Source organism: Neoarius graeffei, chromosome 7, assembly GCF_027579695.1.
Source record: "Neoarius graeffei isolate fNeoGra1 chromosome 7, fNeoGra1.pri, whole genome shotgun sequence".
NCBI lineage: Eukaryota > Metazoa > Chordata > Actinopteri > Siluriformes > Ariidae > Neoarius > Neoarius graeffei.
Genome location: NC_083575.1, coordinates 47880029 through 47901736, shown reverse-complemented (window position 1 = coordinate 47901736; position 21708 = coordinate 47880029). Strand labels below are relative to the sequence as shown.

The 21708-nt window shown below is 41.6% G+C and overlaps 1 protein-coding gene across 1 annotated transcript in view; it reads right to left on the bottom strand.

Annotated features, from left to right (window-relative positions):
• Positions 1-1698: 1698 nt before the first annotated feature.
• vwc2 (von Willebrand factor C domain containing 2) overlaps positions 1699-21708 on the bottom strand; it is a 39838-nt gene continuing 19828 nt past the window's right edge. The window contains exon 4 of the mRNA XM_060924703.1: positions 1699-2304. Within this exon, the coding sequence (XP_060780686.1) occupies positions 2153-2304 (152 nt within the window). The 3' untranslated portion in view covers positions 1699-2152. The remainder of the gene's footprint in view (positions 2305-21708) is intronic.

Genomic DNA, 21708 nt, shown 5'->3' with positions numbered 1-21708 from the left:
ATATAACATCTGTGCTATTAATAATAGATAAGGAACACAAGATTATTATACATATACATAGAGAGTTCTTTAAACAGTACAGCATGCTAAATAAAAAGTGCCTTCTTATCTATGCAAGTGATACTGTACACTCTTTCCAAGTTTGAAATTGCAGTTTTGCAGTGTCAGGCTTGGTTGCAGCTAAAAGATGGAATTTGGGATTATGAAAGTAATTTATTTTTTTCCACCCTTTTTGCTTTTTTTCATTGCTGCACGTGGCTCATAATCCTTTAATATCACAACACCTTGTGTTGAAGCATGTTGTCACTCTCGTTTTTACTGTAGGAATCCCAATGTTGAAGTCTTCTATGAAGTGGGGTTTCAGTATTTTGACAGAATATTTCTCAGTCATCCATTTCAGAACACTGATTGTTTTACAGAATGTCATTACTGGGGGCTTTGACTCTGCTAAGCTACTTTGACTTTCGCAGGTGAGCAGGGCAGACACCCCATCATCCAGCCACTGATGCAATCATCCAAACCTTAATTTAGTTTCAAGGAGTTGCAAAGAGGCAGCGATCTCTCATAAGTAACAACTAGGTTTCATTCAGACCTTTGGACAACTGAAAATTTAGCTAAAATTGATTTTTTTTTCCAGATCAATACATCTTAAGAATGCCTTATTTTTTAAATAAATAGACAAATTCGCTGGCCACTTTATTAGGAGCACCCATACACCTACTGTTTTATGCAGTTCTCTAATCAGCCGATCCCTTGACAGCAGCACAATGCATCAAATCATGCAGATACAAATCAAGAGCTTCAGTTAATGTTCACTTCAAACATCAGAATGGGAAAAATTGTGATCTCTGTGACTTTCACTGTGGCATGGGTGTTGATGCCAGATGGACTAGTTTGAGTATTTCAGAAACTGCTGATCTCCTGGGGTTTTCACACATAACACTCTCTAGAGTTTACACAGAATGGTGCGAAAAACAAAAAACACTGAGTGAGCAACAGTTCTGTGGGTGAAAACGTCTTGTTGATAAGAGAAGTCAGAGGAAAATGGCCAGATTGGTTCGAGCTGCCAGGAAGGATATAATAACTCATAGCAACTCTTTACAACCATGGTGAGCAGAAAAGCATCTCAGCATGCAACAGCAGAAGACCACATTGGGTTCCACTCCTGCTAGTCAAGAACAGGAATCTGACAATCAAGAACAAGTTCCTATTAAAGTGGCTGGTGAGTGTAAATAAATCCATCCATCCAACATAGTGGGACAGTGTCCCCAGTTAACCTACATAATCAGAAATGTCTGGCTTACATGTTAGTGTACAGTGTAACTTGATTTATTTGAAACATGTAAACACAAATACAGAAACACTTTCTTGTTCAAATGTAGTTCAGAACACAAGAAAAACCTAAGATATAAACATCATAAACAGCTCCTATTTTCCCCCTTTAATTTACTGAAACTGTTATACACATCCATTGTGCTGTGGAACATGCTGAGAAGTGTGTTTATCATTTGATTGCTGGCTACAGCTTGTCTTCCTGACGTCTGACAATGTTTTGCCTTCATCCGCAGTGACAGCTATTTATTCTGCATACATTCTAATAAGTAGCACTAAAGTCTGACCCTGTTACATTTATGACAACATATCAAAATACAGTAACTATAAAAAATATAATTTAACTGTAAATCAAATATCCTCCCATCTCTGTAATTTTATCAATACATATGTAAATAAATATCTTTTATTACACTAGTAAGAAATCTCTGTACAAAGTTTATGTAGTAATATAACTGAATTGATCCCCCATGCCCCTTGCTCCAGTTTGTGTATATATATAACAGTATTAGGAACACAGCACTTTACATGACACTTTATGTCATATTTCAGGCTCTGCAACGGCATGAGGAATGTAGAACAATGTGGCCTGGCCACTGGCCTTTCTCCAAGGCTAACTGACAATGCTACTGACAGGCTGAGGTCAGATGGTGACGAGCTGTCACAAACAGTCATGACAGATGTAATCCCCCCAAAATCCCAGCAGTGTATGTGAGAGTCAGTGCTGCTGTTGGGACGTTACAGAGCCCAGCTGGGCTGCGTCCTCTTGACTGACAGCTGTCTAGGTGAAGGCTGGATGTGGTGTGAGCACTAGGTATCCCTAGCTTCGCTGGCACTCGTTCCTGCTACAGGTGGCCTGCCGTTCAATGCGCCAGGTGCCTTCCTCATACGTGCAGTAGCAGATGGTGCAGTCGTCAATCTTAACCTCGCGACCTGCAGGGATCACTGCAGTGTCCGCGTAACAGTTGGGTCCTAAATGCAGAAAGATTAAAAAAAGGGGGGGGGGGGGCAGGCTCAGGATTAAAATACATGGAGAACAAAACCTGTGTTCAAATCCATTTGTTTATTCTAGAGAGGAATTCATGTTGCACCAAAATGCAGTCATTATAGAACAGAAGAAATGCCATGCTTTGCATGCACTGCCACAATAAAAAAGTGAAATGGAGTTTTAAAATTTCCAGAGCTTAACAATAAACACATTTTTCTCCAAACGATGTGATTGTCTTTGCTGCATTTCAGGTCAAAACAGTAGCAGTGAAAATGTCAGAAGTGTTCAAGACCTCTATTGAAATTTGGGTGCGTTCAGCATTTGACTTCACCTGTCTTTGTAACATTCAACTGAAAGCATTTTTCCAGCTCATTTTCTTTGAAAAATAGAAGGAGAAATGGTTGGGAAAATTTGTCTTGTAGATTAGTTGTGAGAAGCACATACTGGTCTTGAAGAGTCCAATGGTACATCATCAAATATTGAAACAGCACACAACCTGTGCTCCACTGATTGCAGCCCAAGCAATGGCACTGAATTGTTTCTCAACCCAGCCCCATATTCTGTAGAGATTAAGCAAAATGCAGTGGTGTGCTCAGCGTTTAACTTTGCCTCACTTAAAGCACAGGAAAATGGAATGCAGTATGGCTGAATCTATATGCAAATCATTACATACAATGCAGGTCTTCAGAGACGGATGAGCATGAATCCATAGACTATAACATGATGTTGCTTTCTGTAGCTGTTAATGGGGTTTTGGGTAGCATCCTCATTAACAGTAGGACAGTTTGGAATACCTAAATAGTCAAACATTAAAATGGTTTTAATGTACAATATCCATTTTCCCTCTTCGTCTGCTGATGTACATAAATGCAACCTGAATTATCTCATTTGCCTGCAGTCCCTCTGTGTTCCACTTCAGCATAACCTCACACAGATCGCAATCAGCATGGAAATGGTCCTCTTGGGGATCTCAAAGGAAAAACCATTACATGACAAAAGATACTGCTCAGACACTGGAGACCTCAGCCTCAGGGTTTACATAAAACATGATCACATTACAATGTCAGACCAAAGAAAATTACTAGGTAGAGAAATCAAGGTATAAAGAATTTATGGATGTGCAATATAAATACACCCATCTGTCTTATGACAGGATATACTTAAGAAATAAGAAGTATAATGGCATTGTATTAAACACACCAATCAATATACAGTTGAGTCTGTACTGTAAGTATTTGGACAGTGACACAATTTTCGTAATTCTGCCTTCATATACCACCACAATGTATTTGAAATGAAGTGAAGACTTTAGGCTTTTATTCAAGGAGTTTAACAAAAATGGTACATTAACCATTTAGGAACTATAGCTATTTTTTACATAGTCCCTCCATTTTCACAAGTACAAGCCCAAAATCAGAAAGAGTTGGGATGGCATGGAAAATGCAAATAAAAAGAGAACAGCAATTTCTACATTTATTTTTATTTGTATTTCATAGCAGGCACTATGCTTTGCACTGCAAAAAATATCTTAGCAAGTGAAAATATCCTGAAAATAGTTGAAACGTTCTAGCATTTCCTAGCATAGCAATACAAGACACCAGTTTTGAGATTATTAAACCTAGTTCTAGATTGCAACCAACTTATTTTAAGATGTCTTATCAAGTAAAAATATCTGTCCAAGCAGCAAGATAATTTCACTAGTATCAAGCAACTTTCTCCTCAAATTCAGTTTTCAATTTTTTGCAGTGTGTCTGGTCAAATTAATTTAATTTGTTAATATCCATCCATTCCTGGGTCTCAGGCCTGCAACACATTCCAGCAAAAGTTGGGACAGGGCAAATTTAGGGCTAGTAATGAGGTAAAACAATTAAATAATGAATAATTAAATGATAAACAATTAAATAAATTAAATAATTTGAAACAGGTGATGTCAACAGGTGATTATAATCACAATTTGGTACAAAATCAGTATCCAGGAAAGGCCTAGTCTTTGAGAAGCAAAGATGGGCTGGGGCTCTCCAGTTTGTCAACAAATGCATGAGAAAATTGTAGAAATGATTAAAAACAATGTTTCTCAAAGAAGGATATGAAGGGATTTGGATATTTCACCCTCTATGATGTTATCATTAAACAATTCAATTTAAACGAATTTCGGTGTGTAAAAGACAAGGGCGCAAGCCTAAGCTGAACACCCGTGATCTCCGATCCCTGACATGGTATCAAGAACCATCATTCACCTGTAGCTGATATAACAACATGGGCTCAGGATTACTTTGGCAAACCTTTGCCAAGCACTACAATATGGAGGTACATCCACAACCACATTCTGCACATGTTAAAAAGGCATGGCCTGTTTCCTCATTATTTCATGACAAATTAAGATGATAAAAGGTCTGGCGTGATTCCAAGTATTGAATTTGTATTTGATATCTGTTCATGGGAACTCTCAATATGCAGTCCAAAGACGTATCAATACAAATGAAGGTCATCATTAGGCTGAAAAATCAAAACAGATCTTTAAGGTACATTCTTAAAAAGAAGGAATGCACTGATGAGCTCAGTAACACCAAAAGGCCTGGACCACAGAAGGCCAACTAAAGTGGATGATTGCAGAATTCTTTCCTTGGTGAAGAAGAAACTCTTCACAACATCTAACCAAGTCAAGAACACTCTTGAAAAGGTAGGTATATCAAAGTCTGCAATCCAGAGATGCCTTCGTGAATGTAATTACAGAGGGTTTATCTCAAGATGCAAACCACTGGTAACACTCAAGAACAGAAAGACCAGCTTAGACTTTTAATATGTAGTAAAAGTTCATTATGTCTACCTATTGAAACTATTCTTTAAATTCGTTTTTTAAGACAAGGATTTTTTTAAAGATGTTATCTTGACAGTTTCGGCGATAAACTTCCGCCTTCTTCAAACAGTCCAACTGTTTGAAGAAGGCGGAAGTTTATCGCCGAAACTGTCAAGGTAACATCTTAAAAAAATCCTTGTCTTAAAAAACGAATTTAAAGAACAGCTTAGACTTTGTTAGAAAGCCTGTCCAGTTCTAGAACAAGATTCTTTGGTCAGATGAAACCAAGATTAACTTGTACCAGAATGATGGGAAGACAAAAGTATGGAAAAGGAAAAGAAGGGCTCAGCATAACATATCATCTGTTGAACATCTTGGCAGAAGTGTTATGGCAAGGGCATGTATGGCTGTCAGTGGTCACTGGTATTTATTGATGATGTGAATAGAAGTAGCAGGATGATGTGATTGAAGTAGCAGGATGAATTCTGAAATGTATAGAGCTATACTTTATGCTCAGAGTCAGTCAAATGCTGCAAAACTGATAGGATGGCACGTCACAGTACAGATGAATAATGACCAAAAACATACCACTAAAGTAACACAAGTAAAAAAAAGTGGAAAATTCTTAAATTGCCAAGTCAGTCACCTGACCTCAACCCAGTTGAGTACGCTTTTCACTTACTGAAGGCAGAAAGACCCTGAAACAAGCAGCAACTGAAGGCACCTACAGTAAAGACCTGGCAAAGCATTCGGTGATGTCCATGGGTTCCAGACTTTAGGCAGTCCAAAGATCAAAGGATTTACATAAATAAGAAATAATCCTTGTATTTATAATTATGTTCGTTTGTCCAATTACTTTTGAACCTCTGATAATGAAGGGACTATGTAGAAAATTACTACAATTCCTAAATGGTTCATGTAATATTTTCGTTAAACCCCTGAATTACAGCTGAAAGTCTACACATCAATCACATCTTGATTGCTTCATTTCAAATCCACTGTGATGGTTTAAGTCATAAGTTCTTCCCACACCTGGTGACATTCCCAGACCTGCCTGGTCTTCCCAGGCAGTCTCCCCTCTTGGTACTAACCAGGCCCTTGAGGCGCATTGGGCGGCGCCAATCTCCATTTCCATAGCCCTCAGCCTCTCACCTATACAGCTAGGGTTACAGTGGGGGGCTAGTCCACTGGTAATCGCGAAAGTTTGACTCCCCACTCGCATCTGTATTGCAGTGTGCCTTACCAGACGGCAGTAGGTACCATTTTTATGATGGTCTTTGGTATGACCCGACAGCGAATAGAACTTGCGAGCTCCCGGTCAAGAGATGAACATGCTAACCACTAGGACAGCTCGCGGTACACTGTGATGGTTTACAGATGTAAAATTATGAAAATCATGTCACTGTTCAAATACTTATTAACCCGATTGTATAATGCAAAATCATAAGAGAAACCTGACACCTGATTTTTATTTATTTATTTATTTATTTATTTATTTGCAGATGTTTCTCTCAAAAAACTGTACTAATATCTTTCAGAAAGGCACAACAATGACAAAGGCCTAAATTTAGACATTGCAAGAACACATTCACATGCCAATGAAAGAAAAAAATCGTGATTTCAGCTTCCTTGCCTGGCTAAGACAGATTGGCTCTGATACCCCTAAGATTTTCTGATCAAGAAGTTGAAATGATTCAAGGGAACTAGCACATGTGCTGTTATTTTATGATGTATGCTATATTGATCTTTTAAGTTTAAAAAAAATTCAAAATGCTTTTTTCCCCTGTAAATGACAGATTCACAAAATGCCATTTTAATTGCCTCTGACACTGGGTTTGGGCAACATGGGTTCTTTTCTTTTTTTTTTTTTACACAGGTGACTGATATGCACCAAGCCTAGATATTAGGCTTTTCAGGATGTAGGTGCATCAATCTGCATGAATATTTAGTCGATGCTGTCAAAACGTCAGTGCAGTTGTATTTATAATAATTTCAATCCGAGTTTCAGAGTCCCTACTGAATACCAAGTCTGTTTATGGAAATGACACTGTCATTGCTGTTCCATCAAGAAGATTTGCATCTCACATTAATCTCTGACCCTGAAGATTAGTTAATATGATGTTCTAGATATTTAACTTTTACACAAAAGAGGATTTTTTGCAGGCGGCACGGTGGTGTAGTGGTTAGCGCTGTCGCCTCACAGCAAGAAGGTCCTGGGTTCGAGCCCCGTGGCCGGCGAGGGCCTTTCTGTGCGGAGTTTGCATGTTCTCCCCGTGTCTGCGTGGGTTTCCTCCGGGTGCTCCGGTTTCCCCCACAGTCCAAAGACATGCAGGTTAGGTTAACTGGTGACTCTAAATTGACCGTAGGTGTGAATGTGAGTGTGAATGGTTGTCTGTGTCTATGTGTCAGCCCTGTGATGACCTGGCGACTTGTCCAGGGTGTACCCCGCCTTTCGCCCATAGTCAGCTGGGATAGGCTCCAGCTTGCCTGCGACCCTGTAGAAGGATAAAGCGGCTACAGATAATGAGATGAGATGAGGATTTTTTGCATGATTACATCAAACTTGGTGATGAACAATTGGAAAGAGAAGAAAAAGAAGAATGATGAAGAATAAAAATGAACACGTCACAGACAATAGCACTAGATTTTTCACACCAGAAAGAGATACATGGTCCTAACCCTTATCCTAAGTACCAAAGCAGCAGTGTAATGGCTAAACTCATAGGGGAATGCCATTAAATGTTCTTTGGTGCATTCAGGGATGAGCTTCATTTCCCTATGCTTCAGAAGTAATTGAGATAAAGAGTAAAGGAGGAGAAAAGCTTGAACCCTGAAAACGGTATGATCTTTTATACCTCATTAGAGCTCGTGCTCTTGAAGAGAGCCCAAAGCATAGCAAATGAACACTGCACTCAGAATCACAGCAAAAGATCTCCCTCTAATGCAGTCTTTCAGCACACATGCATTATAAATGCAGCTAAATGACCTTGCTTTGTAGTGCTGGAGGAAAAATGAAGTTTGATTTTCTTTTTCGTGGTGTGGGGCTATGGGAAGTGAGCCATATTTTTGCTAAAACATTAATTAAACTTTTATCATAAAAAGTCACATGTTGCTCTGGATTTTCAAATTAAAACTCTGGAAGTTAAAACGAATTGGCATATATGGATGGTAAAACACTTCCTGTTTTTCACTTATAATAAAATGCAATGAAAGTGAATTTAGAATTTTGTTGGATACATTGAAATATTACATTGATGATCATTATTACTCTTCCTTTTAATGAGGACTGAATACAAGAAATTCTTTTTATAATATATACTTATTATATACACATAGACACATACAGTGTCCTCCATGACTATTGGCACCTCTTGTAAAGATTAGTCAAAAGGGTTAGAAACAAATCTACCTTTTGGTGAAGTAGCTTCATCTCACAATGAAAAAATGAGAAAAATCAACCTTTAACTGAAATAAATTTATCCAGAGAAAAACAAATCCCTCATCAACAAATAATTATTTTCAACAAAAACATGTGCCACTATTATTAGCACCCCTGGAAATTATAGTGAAAATGTAAATGAATCATGTTTCCAATTTAAATTTTAAGTTTTTGAGTTGATTGAAGTGTGTAGGAATTTTCAAGCTGTAATCCATGACTTCCTGACTAACTGGGAAACAAATATGAGGTGACACAGAGGTCAAATTCCCTTAGTCATCCATCAACATGGGAAAGATAAGAAAACACACAGACCAAATGAGGGAGAAATGTGTTGACCTTCATAAGTCAAGGAATGGTTATAAAGCTGTGTTCACATATATACCGGTACGATAGTGGTATAACTGTATCGATACAAAGTATACCGGTACAGTTTAGTGCATCTGTCCACACTAGCGAGAAATGTTTGCGGTTTTCTTTCACGGTAGTTGAAATGCGCATGCGCGAAATGTTTCCGTGGTTACCGAGTAACTTCCTTCCGAGAATATGGCGGATGAAACAACGTGTGTGTGCTTTTTGTTGTCAATGTACAGTCTGTATTTCTGGTGGTCATTTATTCAGTCGAATCATATAAAACGCGCAAGGCAGTTGAGAAAGAAACAAAGAAAACGAATCTCCTGTTCCAACTGTTCCTGGCATCGCTCGTCTCCCCAAAGCTCCAACAAACACATAACTTCGTCTTTGCTCCATGTAGCTCCACGGTCGTTTTGAGCCATTTTGACGTTTTATTTACAGCTGGAAAGCACGTGCGTATTGTATTGTATGAATAACCCGGAAGAAGTAGGAATGGTTCATTGCGCATGCGCATTATATTTGTATCGATACAGAACCGCTTCATCTGTCCACACTACAGCGAAGCGCTACAGTACCGATACTGTACCGGTACGAAACCCATACATTTGTGGGTTTCGTACCGATACAGTTATACCGCTACAGTACCGGTATAGTTGCTAGTGTGGACAGGTGTTGCGGTACGAAAGTAGTATCATATCAGTACAAAATCCCTAGTGTGGACAGGGTATAAGATAAATTGGTACCTTCTTGAAAATGTCCATTTTGATTGTTAGGGCAATAATAAAGATGTGGACACCAACTGGAACTGTTACAAACTTATCTGGAAGAGGACCCAAGTTTATTTTGCCCCCACATACAGTGAAGAGGAGGGTAAGAGAGGCAAAACAATATCCCCAAGGATCACTGTTGGTGAATTACAAGAAAAAGTAAAATCTTGGGGTTTCCAAATCTCCAAAACCAGCATCAGACGCCACCTCCATGACAACAGATTACTTGAAAGGTATGAAAGAAAAAATCCTTTTCTATCAGTTAACCACAAACGTAAGTGCCTGAAGTTTGTGAAACGCTACTCCAACTTTGACTGGAACCGTGTTCTATGGTCTGCTGTAACAAAAATGGAGCTTTTTGGCAATAAACACTTAAGGCGGGTTTGGCGTGAAAAGAAGGCTGGCTATAATGAAAAGAATCCGATCTCAACTGTAAAATATGGTGGAAGTTTTGTAATGTTTTGGGGCTGTTTTTCCTCCAAAGTCCCTGGAAAACTTGTTAAGGTGCATGGAATCATGGACTCCATGAAATACCAGGACATTTTAAATCAAAATCTGTCTGTCTCTGCTCAAAAACTAAAACTGGATTGTCACTGGATTTTCCAGCAGGACAATGATCCAAAGCATATGTCCAAATCAACACAAAAATGTTTATTTGAGCACAGAATCAAGCTTCTGCCATGGCCATCTCAGTCCCCTGAGCTGAACCCATTGGAAACCAGTGGGATGAGCTGAAGAGGAGAGTCCACAAGAGAGGGCCTGGGAGCCTGGATGATCTGGAGAGATTGTGTAAAGAGGAATGGTCTCAGATGCCCTGCTCTGTATCTCCAAACTTATACACTCAGTACGTTTACATGCACATCCAAATCGAGCTACTGTCCGTAATCGAGCAAAGGGTCCCAGCAGGGGTGCCAGAGAAATCCAATCCTACATGCAACTGTGAAATTGAGCTATTGTGTAAGGTGCATTGTGCACCCGAGCCTCAGGTGGCGCTACACGCCCCATCGTGTTGGTACACTTCCGGTTGTCGTCATGAAGAAGAGCTAAAGTGTTGCCAGATACTGCTGACGTTTTCCAGCCCAAAACATGTTCAAATCCGCCAAAATGCACTTAAAACCTCCCAATCTGGCAACACTGGCAGTTCCGTGCTCAAGCTGTTAGGCTTGCTCTAACAGACTGTATGGCTACAAACTGTCCTGCGCAGACCACTGTTTTGTAAGACAACTTATTTTGCACAATTGTATATTTTTCTAAAGTCCATTTTTTTGCTTACAATTTAACTTATGTCTTAATAAACACACAGTTCAATTGTTTTGTTTTTATTGACATTCTTCAGATGTTGGACATTTTATATATATATATATATATATATATATATATATATATATATATATATATATATATACACACATACAATGACTTGTTTATGTACACAATTCACAGCTATGCAACAGCTGTACAGATGTATTTGGTGATACAGTAAGTGAGCTAAATTTTAACAGTGCAAACAATGCCACAAAAAGAAAAGATTCATGCCGTTGTCATGATTCTTTGTCATGCCGACCGAGGCTGTTGTGTTTCCCGCTTGTGGTCTCGTCACTCGTCACTTCCGGAAGGGGCAGTGCTGAAGTAAGCAGCTCGACTACGTAGCTCGATAGGGTTTACATGCACTAAGTAGCTCGGCAGAAATCGCATAATCTAGGTCGTGTAGCTTGATTGCGAGAAATCAAGTTCGGTTCAATTTCAGCCTAGCTAAGGTGTTTACATGCCATTTAGAACTTCGATTTCAGTCGAGCAACGGCATAAATTCGATTTTCTCTATGTGCATGTAAATGCACTGAATGTTATAGGAGAAGATTCAGTACTGTTTTACTGGCAAAAGGAGGTTGTACAAAGTATTAAATGCAGGGGTGCCAATAATTGTGGCACATGTGTTTTTGTTGAAATTAATTATTACTTGATGAGGGATTTGTTTTTCTCTGAATAAATTTATTTCAAATAAAAGTTGGATTTTTCTCATTTTTTCAGTGCAAGATGAAGCTACTTCACCAAAAGGTGGATTTTTTTTCTAATCATTTTTACTAATCTTTACAAGGAGTGCCAATAACTGTGGAGGGCACTGTATATGATGTGATGCCTATAGCACAAATAATGAACCCTGAAAACTCCATCATGATCTGTCATGAATATTTTACCCAATCATCTAAATATCTCATTTGAAAACATGAGAGCCCCTAATCCCTCAGCATTGTGGTCTCTCTTCCTGCCATTCCACAGTGTGAGAGGCTTTCAGCTCTCACTCAGCCTGTTTACTGCGATGCTTGGCTTTGTGGCAACCCCAGTGTCTAAGCTCTTCAAGAAGAGCGCCCATTTTTCCATGTGTTGCCAAGGCGATGGCTTGCATGATGCAGGGTTGCCAAAACGGAGTACACAGCAGGGAAATAGGCAGCAAGTCTGTTTTCTTAAGAAGCTTCTACAGCACCGTGCTGTGAGCTCGTGTTATAGTACAAGAGGAAGACATGTTCTGCCTGCGTGGCCATGGAGTTAAAAAGCGTGGCACCATCCGATCTGAAAGTATCCTGTTTGTGGTTGTGACATTGGTGAAGTTGTTGTATGTTTTGCTTGATACACCCAACTATTCAAAATATTAGATTTTTTTCCTCCTTCTAAGCCAGCAGGAAAATGTTTAATGTCAAGTCTTGTATTTAATGACAGACCGTGAGTGACTAAAAGCACAGCTTTCATGCTAGACATGATTGTGTGAGTGTTTGCGCCTTCAATTCAATTCCCAGCGATGCTGCCGCTCGCAGATGTTCTTTGATATTCATGAACAACTGCCTGTGGTGGATGTTACCAATAGCACTCACTTTCATCTCAACCCCATGGCACTTCCTCAAGTGTCTCCCAGCATACCGCCCCAGCAACACATCCCAGGGACTGCACATAATGCTTCATTCAGCAATCCTGAAAAAGAGCTAAACCTCGCCTCTTCATAAGCAACAAATGGAGACATCAATCCCCTGGACTGCTTTCAAGAATCTCTGTGATTTTCATGACCTAACACCCACATAAAATTAATGACATTTAGGTGTATATGATGCAGTGTGCAATGACTTGATGAAGGCTTTCAGGAGGCTTGAACTGTCCTTGGCTTAGCTGAACTTTTCTTTTTAATACTTGCCTGCAATGGCCGCAGAAGAAGTAGAAGAAATGATAGGCTAATAATTGTGGAAAATGATAGATATATATATATATATCCCCTTTGAGTTGCCGGCTTTCTGTGAGACCTGATATCAGCTGGCCAGACTGCAGCCCCACTGGGCAAAGTGTGCTCAGCATTGACTGGGTGCATCATTATGATTATAGGAAAACTGCCAGCATCCGGTTTATTTACTAATTCTCCACAGCGTCTTCCCATTTTGCATCAAGTCCATGATCCAAAATGAAGATGACACCTCCAGTTTCTTATTTTCTTCAGCAGCTACTATGATTTCATACAGAAGACAATCCATTTTTTAAAACTCCAGACTGAGGGCTCTCTTTCTTGTAGCTGGACCAAATAAGAGCCAGCCAGATGATAATGGCCTCTTGATGGTTCCAATTAAACAATTACACAGACTCGGTTTCGACTAAAAATGATGCCAAACAAAAGCTGTGGAGAAAGTAAGATTTAAGATATTGATGGCACTGATAAGCTGATCCTTATTAGCAGTGCAGAGGAAAGGCAGCCATTGTGTCGTGTCGCAGAGCAAGGCTTTGAAGTCTTACTACTGATCTACGTAAATCTCAGGAGGTCTGAGCATCTGCCTACCTATCACACCACATCTGTTCCAGACACTTTGTACCTGAAACCCCTGCAACACAAGGTATAAAAATAATGCCACACTTACCAGACACTCCAAACATCAGGAAATAAAAATATGTGCCAATGTTTTACAGCAAAATCTGGTGAAATGGAATCTGAAAATGACAGAATCCTGAATGCAATGAGCAAATTATGAATGCATTCAAACTTAAAGATAACCTGATATCATAACTGACTAATTTTGCAAGCTCATGGCCTTGGCTAGACTGTATACCGGTACGATACATCTGTACTAATTACATAAAAGAAAAAATTACCCTTTTTTTGTAAGCTTTTACTAAAGTGCAGCAATTCATCCTACCTCTGAGTGTCCTCAGATATTTTTTGTTTCATTGCAGAATCATGGGCTGGGCATACATATACAGTGGTCGAAATACTTTTTTCCAGTGTTCTGCAATATTGCAGAATGTCAAAATTTTGTTCTGCAATTTGGATATATTTTCTGCAAATACACAAGCCTCCATACTACACCCTTCTCAACCTAATAATGCCTATATTTACATCATAGCTAGCTTTACAACTCATAGCATTACTGTAATTCTTTATTCTCTCACTCTATTTTTAATTTCAGTCTTCACAGATCCTTCTCTGCAGCAAAGTTATCATTCCATGATACCTCTACAGGTCTTTCATCCCCCTCGCTCTGACACTACGGGCTACTACAACTTGAAGCATACCAACTAATTCATAAATGTACTAGTTATCACACCCACACGTTATCCTTCCACACAACATACTAATAAAGGGATCACCACAATAAAAAATAGAACACAACTGCTCTTCAAGAAACAAAACATTCATTTTCATGTTACACGTCATGTTACATTTTGTCAAGATTAAGTTTCTAGCTTGAACAATAGATTGTTACCCAAAATGCACTTCATTCACAGTGTTTGCATCTGCAACCTGTAGTTTTAAATTGAAAGCAAGGTTTCAATTCTACACTCTGTTACATCTTATGATGATGCAAAGAATTGATGCCATTAAGGAATAAAACCCAACTGGCAAATGGAAAGACGTTTGGGTTCATTGTGTTTGCCTGGCTTCCAAAGTGCAAGGTCATGAACTGAACTGAGAACGACTGCAGAGGCTTCACTGCTCTAAACTAACAGCAGAGAACTGGGTACAAACTAATCATGGCAGAACTGAGAGCTACAGAACTGAACCTAGGAGCTTTGTCTTACAGGGCAACTGTTTTACTTTGTGCTAGTCTGCACCACAGGCAAGACAGCACCAGTAAAAAAAGAAAAAAACATAAAACATGTACACAAAACATGTATTAGTGTAGCTTGGTATGAGAAAACAAAATATTCAAAAGTATCTATGAATAAAGGTAAAATACTGTTGCTGTCTTCAAAAGGGATATAATATCAGTATAATTTTGCATGATTCAACAATACAATATATACAAACCTATACAATTTACCAATATATACGTATGCAAGATAAGAACTAGTCAGAGTCTTCGCTTTCGCTTTTTTTTTTGTCACCCTCGCAGACGTGCAATCTGTTGCTGTTGTTGGAGTCACGCTGGCTGCCGGTTTTGCCGAGATACGACAAAATCGTCCTTGTTTTCTTGGCGTTTTTGTCGGACTCTTGCCCCGAAGAAACAATCCTCTTCTTGGGAGCCATGTTTGTTGTGCCGCATTGAATTCTGGGAGATGCATGGCGGAAACTGCTGAACACTGCCGAGGTAGTTGTCGGGTCCTCCCGGCGGGTATTAAAAGTGACGAAATCTTACATCGGAAAATGGCAACTGCCCTTATTTGGTTGTCGTCGCCTTTTGTCGGTATTACGTAAATATTGCTCAACTTTGACCTGGAAAACGCCGTCAGGTTCGCGCGGCGCAGGTTTCAGTTTATTTACAGCGCCGCTAATTTGCTAAATTGAGAACCATTGAATCCCGAGCCTGATTTTTCATTCTGCAAAATTGCAGGTTGTTTAATTTTTCTTCTGCAATCTTGAAAATCATTCTGCAAAATGCAGACTGCAGACAGGTATTTTGAACACTCATCTCATCTCATTATCTCTAGCCGCTTTATCCTTCTACAGGGTCGCAGGCAAGCTGGAGCCTATCCCAGCTGACTACGGGCGAAAGGCGGGGTACACCCTGGACAAGTCGCCAGGTCATCACAGGGCTGACACATAGACACAGACAACCATTCACACTCACATTCACACCTACGGTCAATTCAGAGTCACCAGTTAACCTAACCTGCATGTCTTTGGACTGTGGGGGAAACCGGAGCACCCGGAGGAAACCCACGCGGACACGGGGAGAACATGCAAACTCCACACAGAAAGGCCCTCGCCGGCCCCGGGGCTCAAACCCAGGACCTTCTTGCTGTGAGGCGACAGCGCTAACCACTACACCACCGTGCCGCCTTATTTTGAACACTGATATTGATATATATATATATATATATTTAGTTAGTTAGTTAGTTAGTCAAAATGGATTATTTTTCTCCAGCAGATAGACATGCGGCATGGGTGACAGATTAAATGGTACTGTTGCTCGCTGGTTTCTATGTGTTGAACACGATGGCAAACAGGCTGAGACCGTCCTGTAAATCATCTTGCATAATGATGTACGTTTTGTGAATAAATGGTTTCGACCATTTAAGTGTTAACATAATTTTGACTAACCCTATATGTACACACACACACACACACACACACACACATACATACATACACACAGTGGTGCTTGAAAGTTTGTGAACCCTTTAGAATTTTCTATATTTCTGCATAAATATGACCTAAAACATCATCAGATTTTCACACAAGTCCTAAAAGTAGATAAAGAGAACCCAGTTAAACAAATGAGACAAAAATATTATACTTGGTCATTTATTTATTGAGGAAAATGATCCAATATTACATATCTGTGAGTGGCAAAAGTATGTGAACCTTTGCTTTCAGTATCTGGTGTGACCCCCTTGTGCAGCAATAACTACAACTAAACGTTTCCGGTAACTGTTGATCAGTCCTGCACACCGGCTTGGAGGAATTTTAGCCCATTCCTCCATTCAGAACAGCTTCAACTCTGGGATATTGGTGGGTTTCCTCACATGAACTGCTCGCTTCAGGTCCTACCACAACATTTCGATTGGATTAAGGTCAGGACTTTGACTTGGCCATTCCAAAACATTAACTTTATTCTTCTTTAACCTTTCTTTGGTAGAACGACTTGTGTGCTTCAGGTTGTTGTCTTGCTGCATGACCCACCTTCTCTTGAGATTCAGTTCATGGACAGATGTCCTGACATTTTCCTTTAGAATTCGCTGGTATAATTCAGAATTCATTATTCCATCAATGATGGCAAGCCGTCCTGGCCCAGATGCAGCAAAACGGGCCCAAACCATGATACTACCACCACCATGTTTCACAGATGGGATAAGGTTCTTATGCTGGAATGCAATGTTTTCCTTTCTCCAAACATAACGCTTCTCATTTAAACCAAAAAGTCCTATTTTGGTCTCAGCTGTCCACAAAACATTTTTCCAATAGCCTTCTGGCTTGTCCACATGATCTTTAGCAAACTGCAGATGAGCAGCAATGTTCTTTTTGGAGAGCAGTGGCTTTCTTCTTGCAACCCTGCCATGCACACCACTGTTGTTCAGAGTTCTCCTGATGGTGGACTCATGAACATTAACATTAGCCAATGTGAGAGAGGGCTTCAGTTGCTTAGAAGTTACCCTGAGGTCCTTTGTGACCTCACTGACTATTACAGGGGCGTCAGAAGCATTTTTAATGTGGGGGGGACACACTGGCGGGGGGTGTGTGGGGTCCTCCCCCAGAACATTTATTAATTAATTAGAGGCCATTTCCTGCATTCTGGTGTATTTTTAACAGGTTATTAAACACCTAATTTTACCTCCAAAAGTCACTTAATTCAATGACTATTTTAGAGACTCAACAATAAGTCCTCATTCAACTAGTCTATGTACTCATCAGCCTGTTTTTAAACCCACTGCTCTGCCTAAGATAATGAGATGAATGTGACACAGTTTATCACCAACAATGACTTTATGGGTGCATTTTACTTTTTATTTTGTGTTTCCTTTTTTATTTAGTTTTAGACGTAACACACCATGCCACTGTGCCAAGCAATAGTGACACTCAACTGTATGTTTAAAAATAAGAATATTCATAATTTCACACAATGAACAGGCATGACATGGCATCATGCAAACTTCATAACACAAAATCACACTGTGTCAAGCAACGGTGACATAAAAAACAACTTCACACAATGAACAAGTGCAGTTTGGTTCACCACCAACAGTGACTTTAGTGGGTGCGTTTTACTTTTTTCCGATTTAGTGATACTCATAACAAAAATGACATGGCATCATGCAGTCTTCATAACACAAAATTACACTGTCAAGCAACGACACATAAAAGAGAACTTCACACAATGAGCAAGTGCAGTTTTGTCAACCTACATGCAATGGTGGTACTACAGTAACATTTACAGATCAGTATAACAAATAGATTTATAGATATAACTCCTTCTTACATTGGTGCCACCACAATTTCTACCACTTCATAACTTTTATTCCCCTTTCCTTCACAATCCACCTGGAATAACATCCATCTCTCTCCATCGCTTTCCTTTCTACTATTCCTTCCCCATACACTGATTTCCCATGTTACTTTCCAGAAAACCAGCAAAGACCAGACAAAACAAGTTCTTCAAATCACAACAGTGAATCAGTAAATATCATCAGAGCAGACTTGACCTCATTCTTGGCATTACAGTAAGGCAGGCCTACTGGGTTTGAATTAAATGATAGCTAACATTAAGCTAGCTGATACATCTCCTAACATTGACTCACCAGCTAACTGCACTAACATTTCCATTGGGACAAAAAAAAACCCTGTCCTGTGGGGAAATTCTGACTTTGCTTTGTAAAGAATGTCCTTATGTCCATTGTGTCTGGGGAGGGGCAAATACTGCAAACAATTCACCATCAATCAAGAATACCCCATTAGGCTAAGCTTATTTCATTGTTTAGTTGAACATTAATTTAACGTGGCCTAGGGTTAATTTTGAGAGCAGATAACAAAAGAATAAGATTTCAGCAAAAGCTAGCCATTGTGAGGTGGCAATGGGGCTGACGTCACCTCCTCCACTCTCGAGCAGCTGCACCAACATTTCTCTGCTCGCGCTGAGATTCACTCGCGCGCGGTGAGCTGTTGTAGGGAACGCCCGGAAAACCCAGAGTGGATTTTCAGTGGTCTGTGTATTCTCTTATCGATCAAGTGGAATGGATTCTTTCACGAAGCAATAGAAACGGCGCTGGGTGAACTAATATTTTATGTTAAGTGGGGGGTCCAAACGAAGAGTTATGAAATGTGAGGGGGACACGTCCCCTTCACATTCAATGGTGGCGACGCCCATGGACTATTACACGCCTTACTCTTGGAGTGATCTTTGTTGGTCAACCACTCCTGGGGAGGGTAACAATGGTCTTGAATTTCCTCCATTTGTACATGTGGCAGCGGGGGCGTGGCCAAGCAGCAGTCTGTGAATGGAGGGCGGGGTTGGGGAAGGTAAGTGGCTAAGTCATTCCACCTGCTGTTAATTAGTGTGTGTGTGTGTGTCTCTGTTACAGAGACGGAGCATAAAAGGAGAGAGAGAGCAGAGAAAGGGAGCTCTCTCCCCAACCATAATGCGAGTGAGTGAGTGAGTGAGTGAGTGAGTGAGTGATGAAAGGAAGCAAGCAAGCCGAAAAGCCCGAATCAAAGTATTCGCACAAATATCAACTCTCGCCTGCCGTGTTTCTGTGCTCCACCCACATCAGGAAGTGTTACAGTGGTGCCGAAACCCGGGAGCACAGAAGAGAACTACCCCATGGAGTCCCCACCATTAGAAGAGCTCATCTTTGCCCTCGCTACCGCCCAGCAGAACCAGCATCAAGCGCTGATTGCCCTCCGAAAGGAGCAGGAGCAACGCTTTGAAGCCTTGATGCTGGCCCAGCAGGAAGATTACCAGGCGTTCCGGCACCGGCTCGCGTCAGCAGGGGCTTCAACCACCGCTGCCGCCACCCTCACGAAGATGGGACTGCAGGACGATCCGGAAGCGTTCCTCGACGTTTTCGAGCAAGCAGCCAAGGTGTGGGGGTGGCCGCAGGAGCAGCGCGCAGCGTGCCTTCTCCCGCTCCTGACTGGCGAGGTGCAGCTCGCAGCGCAGCAGCTCCCTGCTGACAGCCGGCTGGTCTACACGGACCTAACGAAAGCCATCCTGCAGCGGCTCGGCCGCTCCCTGGAGCAACATCGCCAGCGCTTCCGGACGCTGGCATTGGAGGAAGTCGGCCGGCCGTTTGCATTCAGCCAGCAACTCCGGGATGCCTGCTGGCGGTGGCTGAGGGCGGAAAACTGCGATGCCGACGAGATCATCGATTTGGTGGCACTGGAGCAGTTTGTCTTTCGACTTCCGGAAGGAATGGCGGAATGGGTCCAGTGTCATCACCCGGCGTCGCTGGAGCGAGCCATCGAGCTGGCAGAGGACCATCTGGAGGCGGCTCCGACGGCAGGCAGACGAGGTGTCTCCCCTCACTTCTCTTCTCTCTCTCTCTCTCTTTCCCCTGTCTCTCACCCCCCTCCCCACCCCGTTCCCCTGCCACGGAGGCAGCGGCTGGCTCCTCCCCAGCCAGCCCATCGCACCCGTGGTGTCCTCCCCTCTCCCTCTCCTGTGTCTGTGTTGTCTCCCCCTCAGGTGAGTGACAACCATAACACCAGTACAGAGGGAAAGCCTGGGCCGGTGTGCTGGCACGGCGGGGAATCGGAGCATTTCCAAGGTCAGAGCTCCACAAGGGAGGTGGGTGCTGTAATCCGGATCCCCGACGCACCAGAAACCGCCCCCAATCGGGCCAGAATGTATCCATACTGGTGAGTATTCAAGGGGCTACATATCACGCTTTGGTGGATTCCGGTTGTAATCAGACCTCAATTCACCAATGCCTGGTGCAAGGTGAGGCACTGAGGGGAGCACAAGCGGTGAAAGTGTTGTGTGTGCATTGGGATGTTCACCATTACCCTCTAGTGTCTGTCCAAATTCTATTCCGGGGCCAAATGCATAGAATAAAGGCGGCGGTTAGTTCCTGTCTCACCCACTCATTGATTTTGGGTACTGATTGGCCGGGATTTAAAAACCTAATGGAATATTTAACATGCAGTGGGTCCTGCACTAGTAGGTCACGGGAAGATCCCGGTGTGGCATTGACTGGAGAAACTGTTGCAGAGCCGTCTATGTCAACACCGCATCAGAGACGAGACTCTGCAGCATGCGTTTGACCAAGTGAGAGTAATCGATGGTCAAACTCTTCAGCCAAGCGCAGCACCGACCTTCCCCTATTTTGCCATTATTAAAGAGAGATTGTACCGAGTGACGCAGGACACTCAAACCAAGGAACAAATAACCCAGTTGTTAATCCCAAAGAGCCGTAGGGAACTCGTGTTCCATGCGGCTCACTTTAATCCAATGGTTGGACACTTGGGACAAGATAAAACACTAGCCCGAATAATGGCCCGGTTCTATTGGCCAGGGATTCACGGGGATGTCCGTCGGTGGTGTGCGGCATGCCGTGAATGCCAATTAGTAAATCCTGCGGCCACTCCAAAAGCGCCTTTGCGCCCTCCTCCTCTAATCAAGACTCTGTTTGAGCAAATTGGGATGGATCTTGACAGGCCATTAGATCGGTCAGCACGGGGATATCGCTTTATTTTAGTTCGAGTGGACTATGCAACATGATATCCAGAAGCAGTGCCTCTCCGCAATATCTCAGCACGCAGTATTGCGGAAGCGCTCTTCCGCTTTATCTCCCGGGTCGGGATTCCGAAAGAAATCCTGACAGACCAAGGCACTTCGTTTATGTCACGCACACTGCGCGAGCTGTATGGGTTACTGGGGATTAAGTCTATCCGCACCAGTGTCTATCACCCACAAACGGATGGCTTAGTAAAGCGATTTAACCAGACACTCAAAAACATAATCCGTAAATTCGTAAGTAAAGATGCGCATAATTGCGATAAGTGGCTCGAGCCCCTGTTGTTCACAGTACGAGAGGTCCCACAAGCCTCCACGGGGTTTTCTCCCTTCGAATTATTATATGGGCATAAGCTGCGTGGCATTCTGGACGTGCTACGGGAAAATTGGGAGGA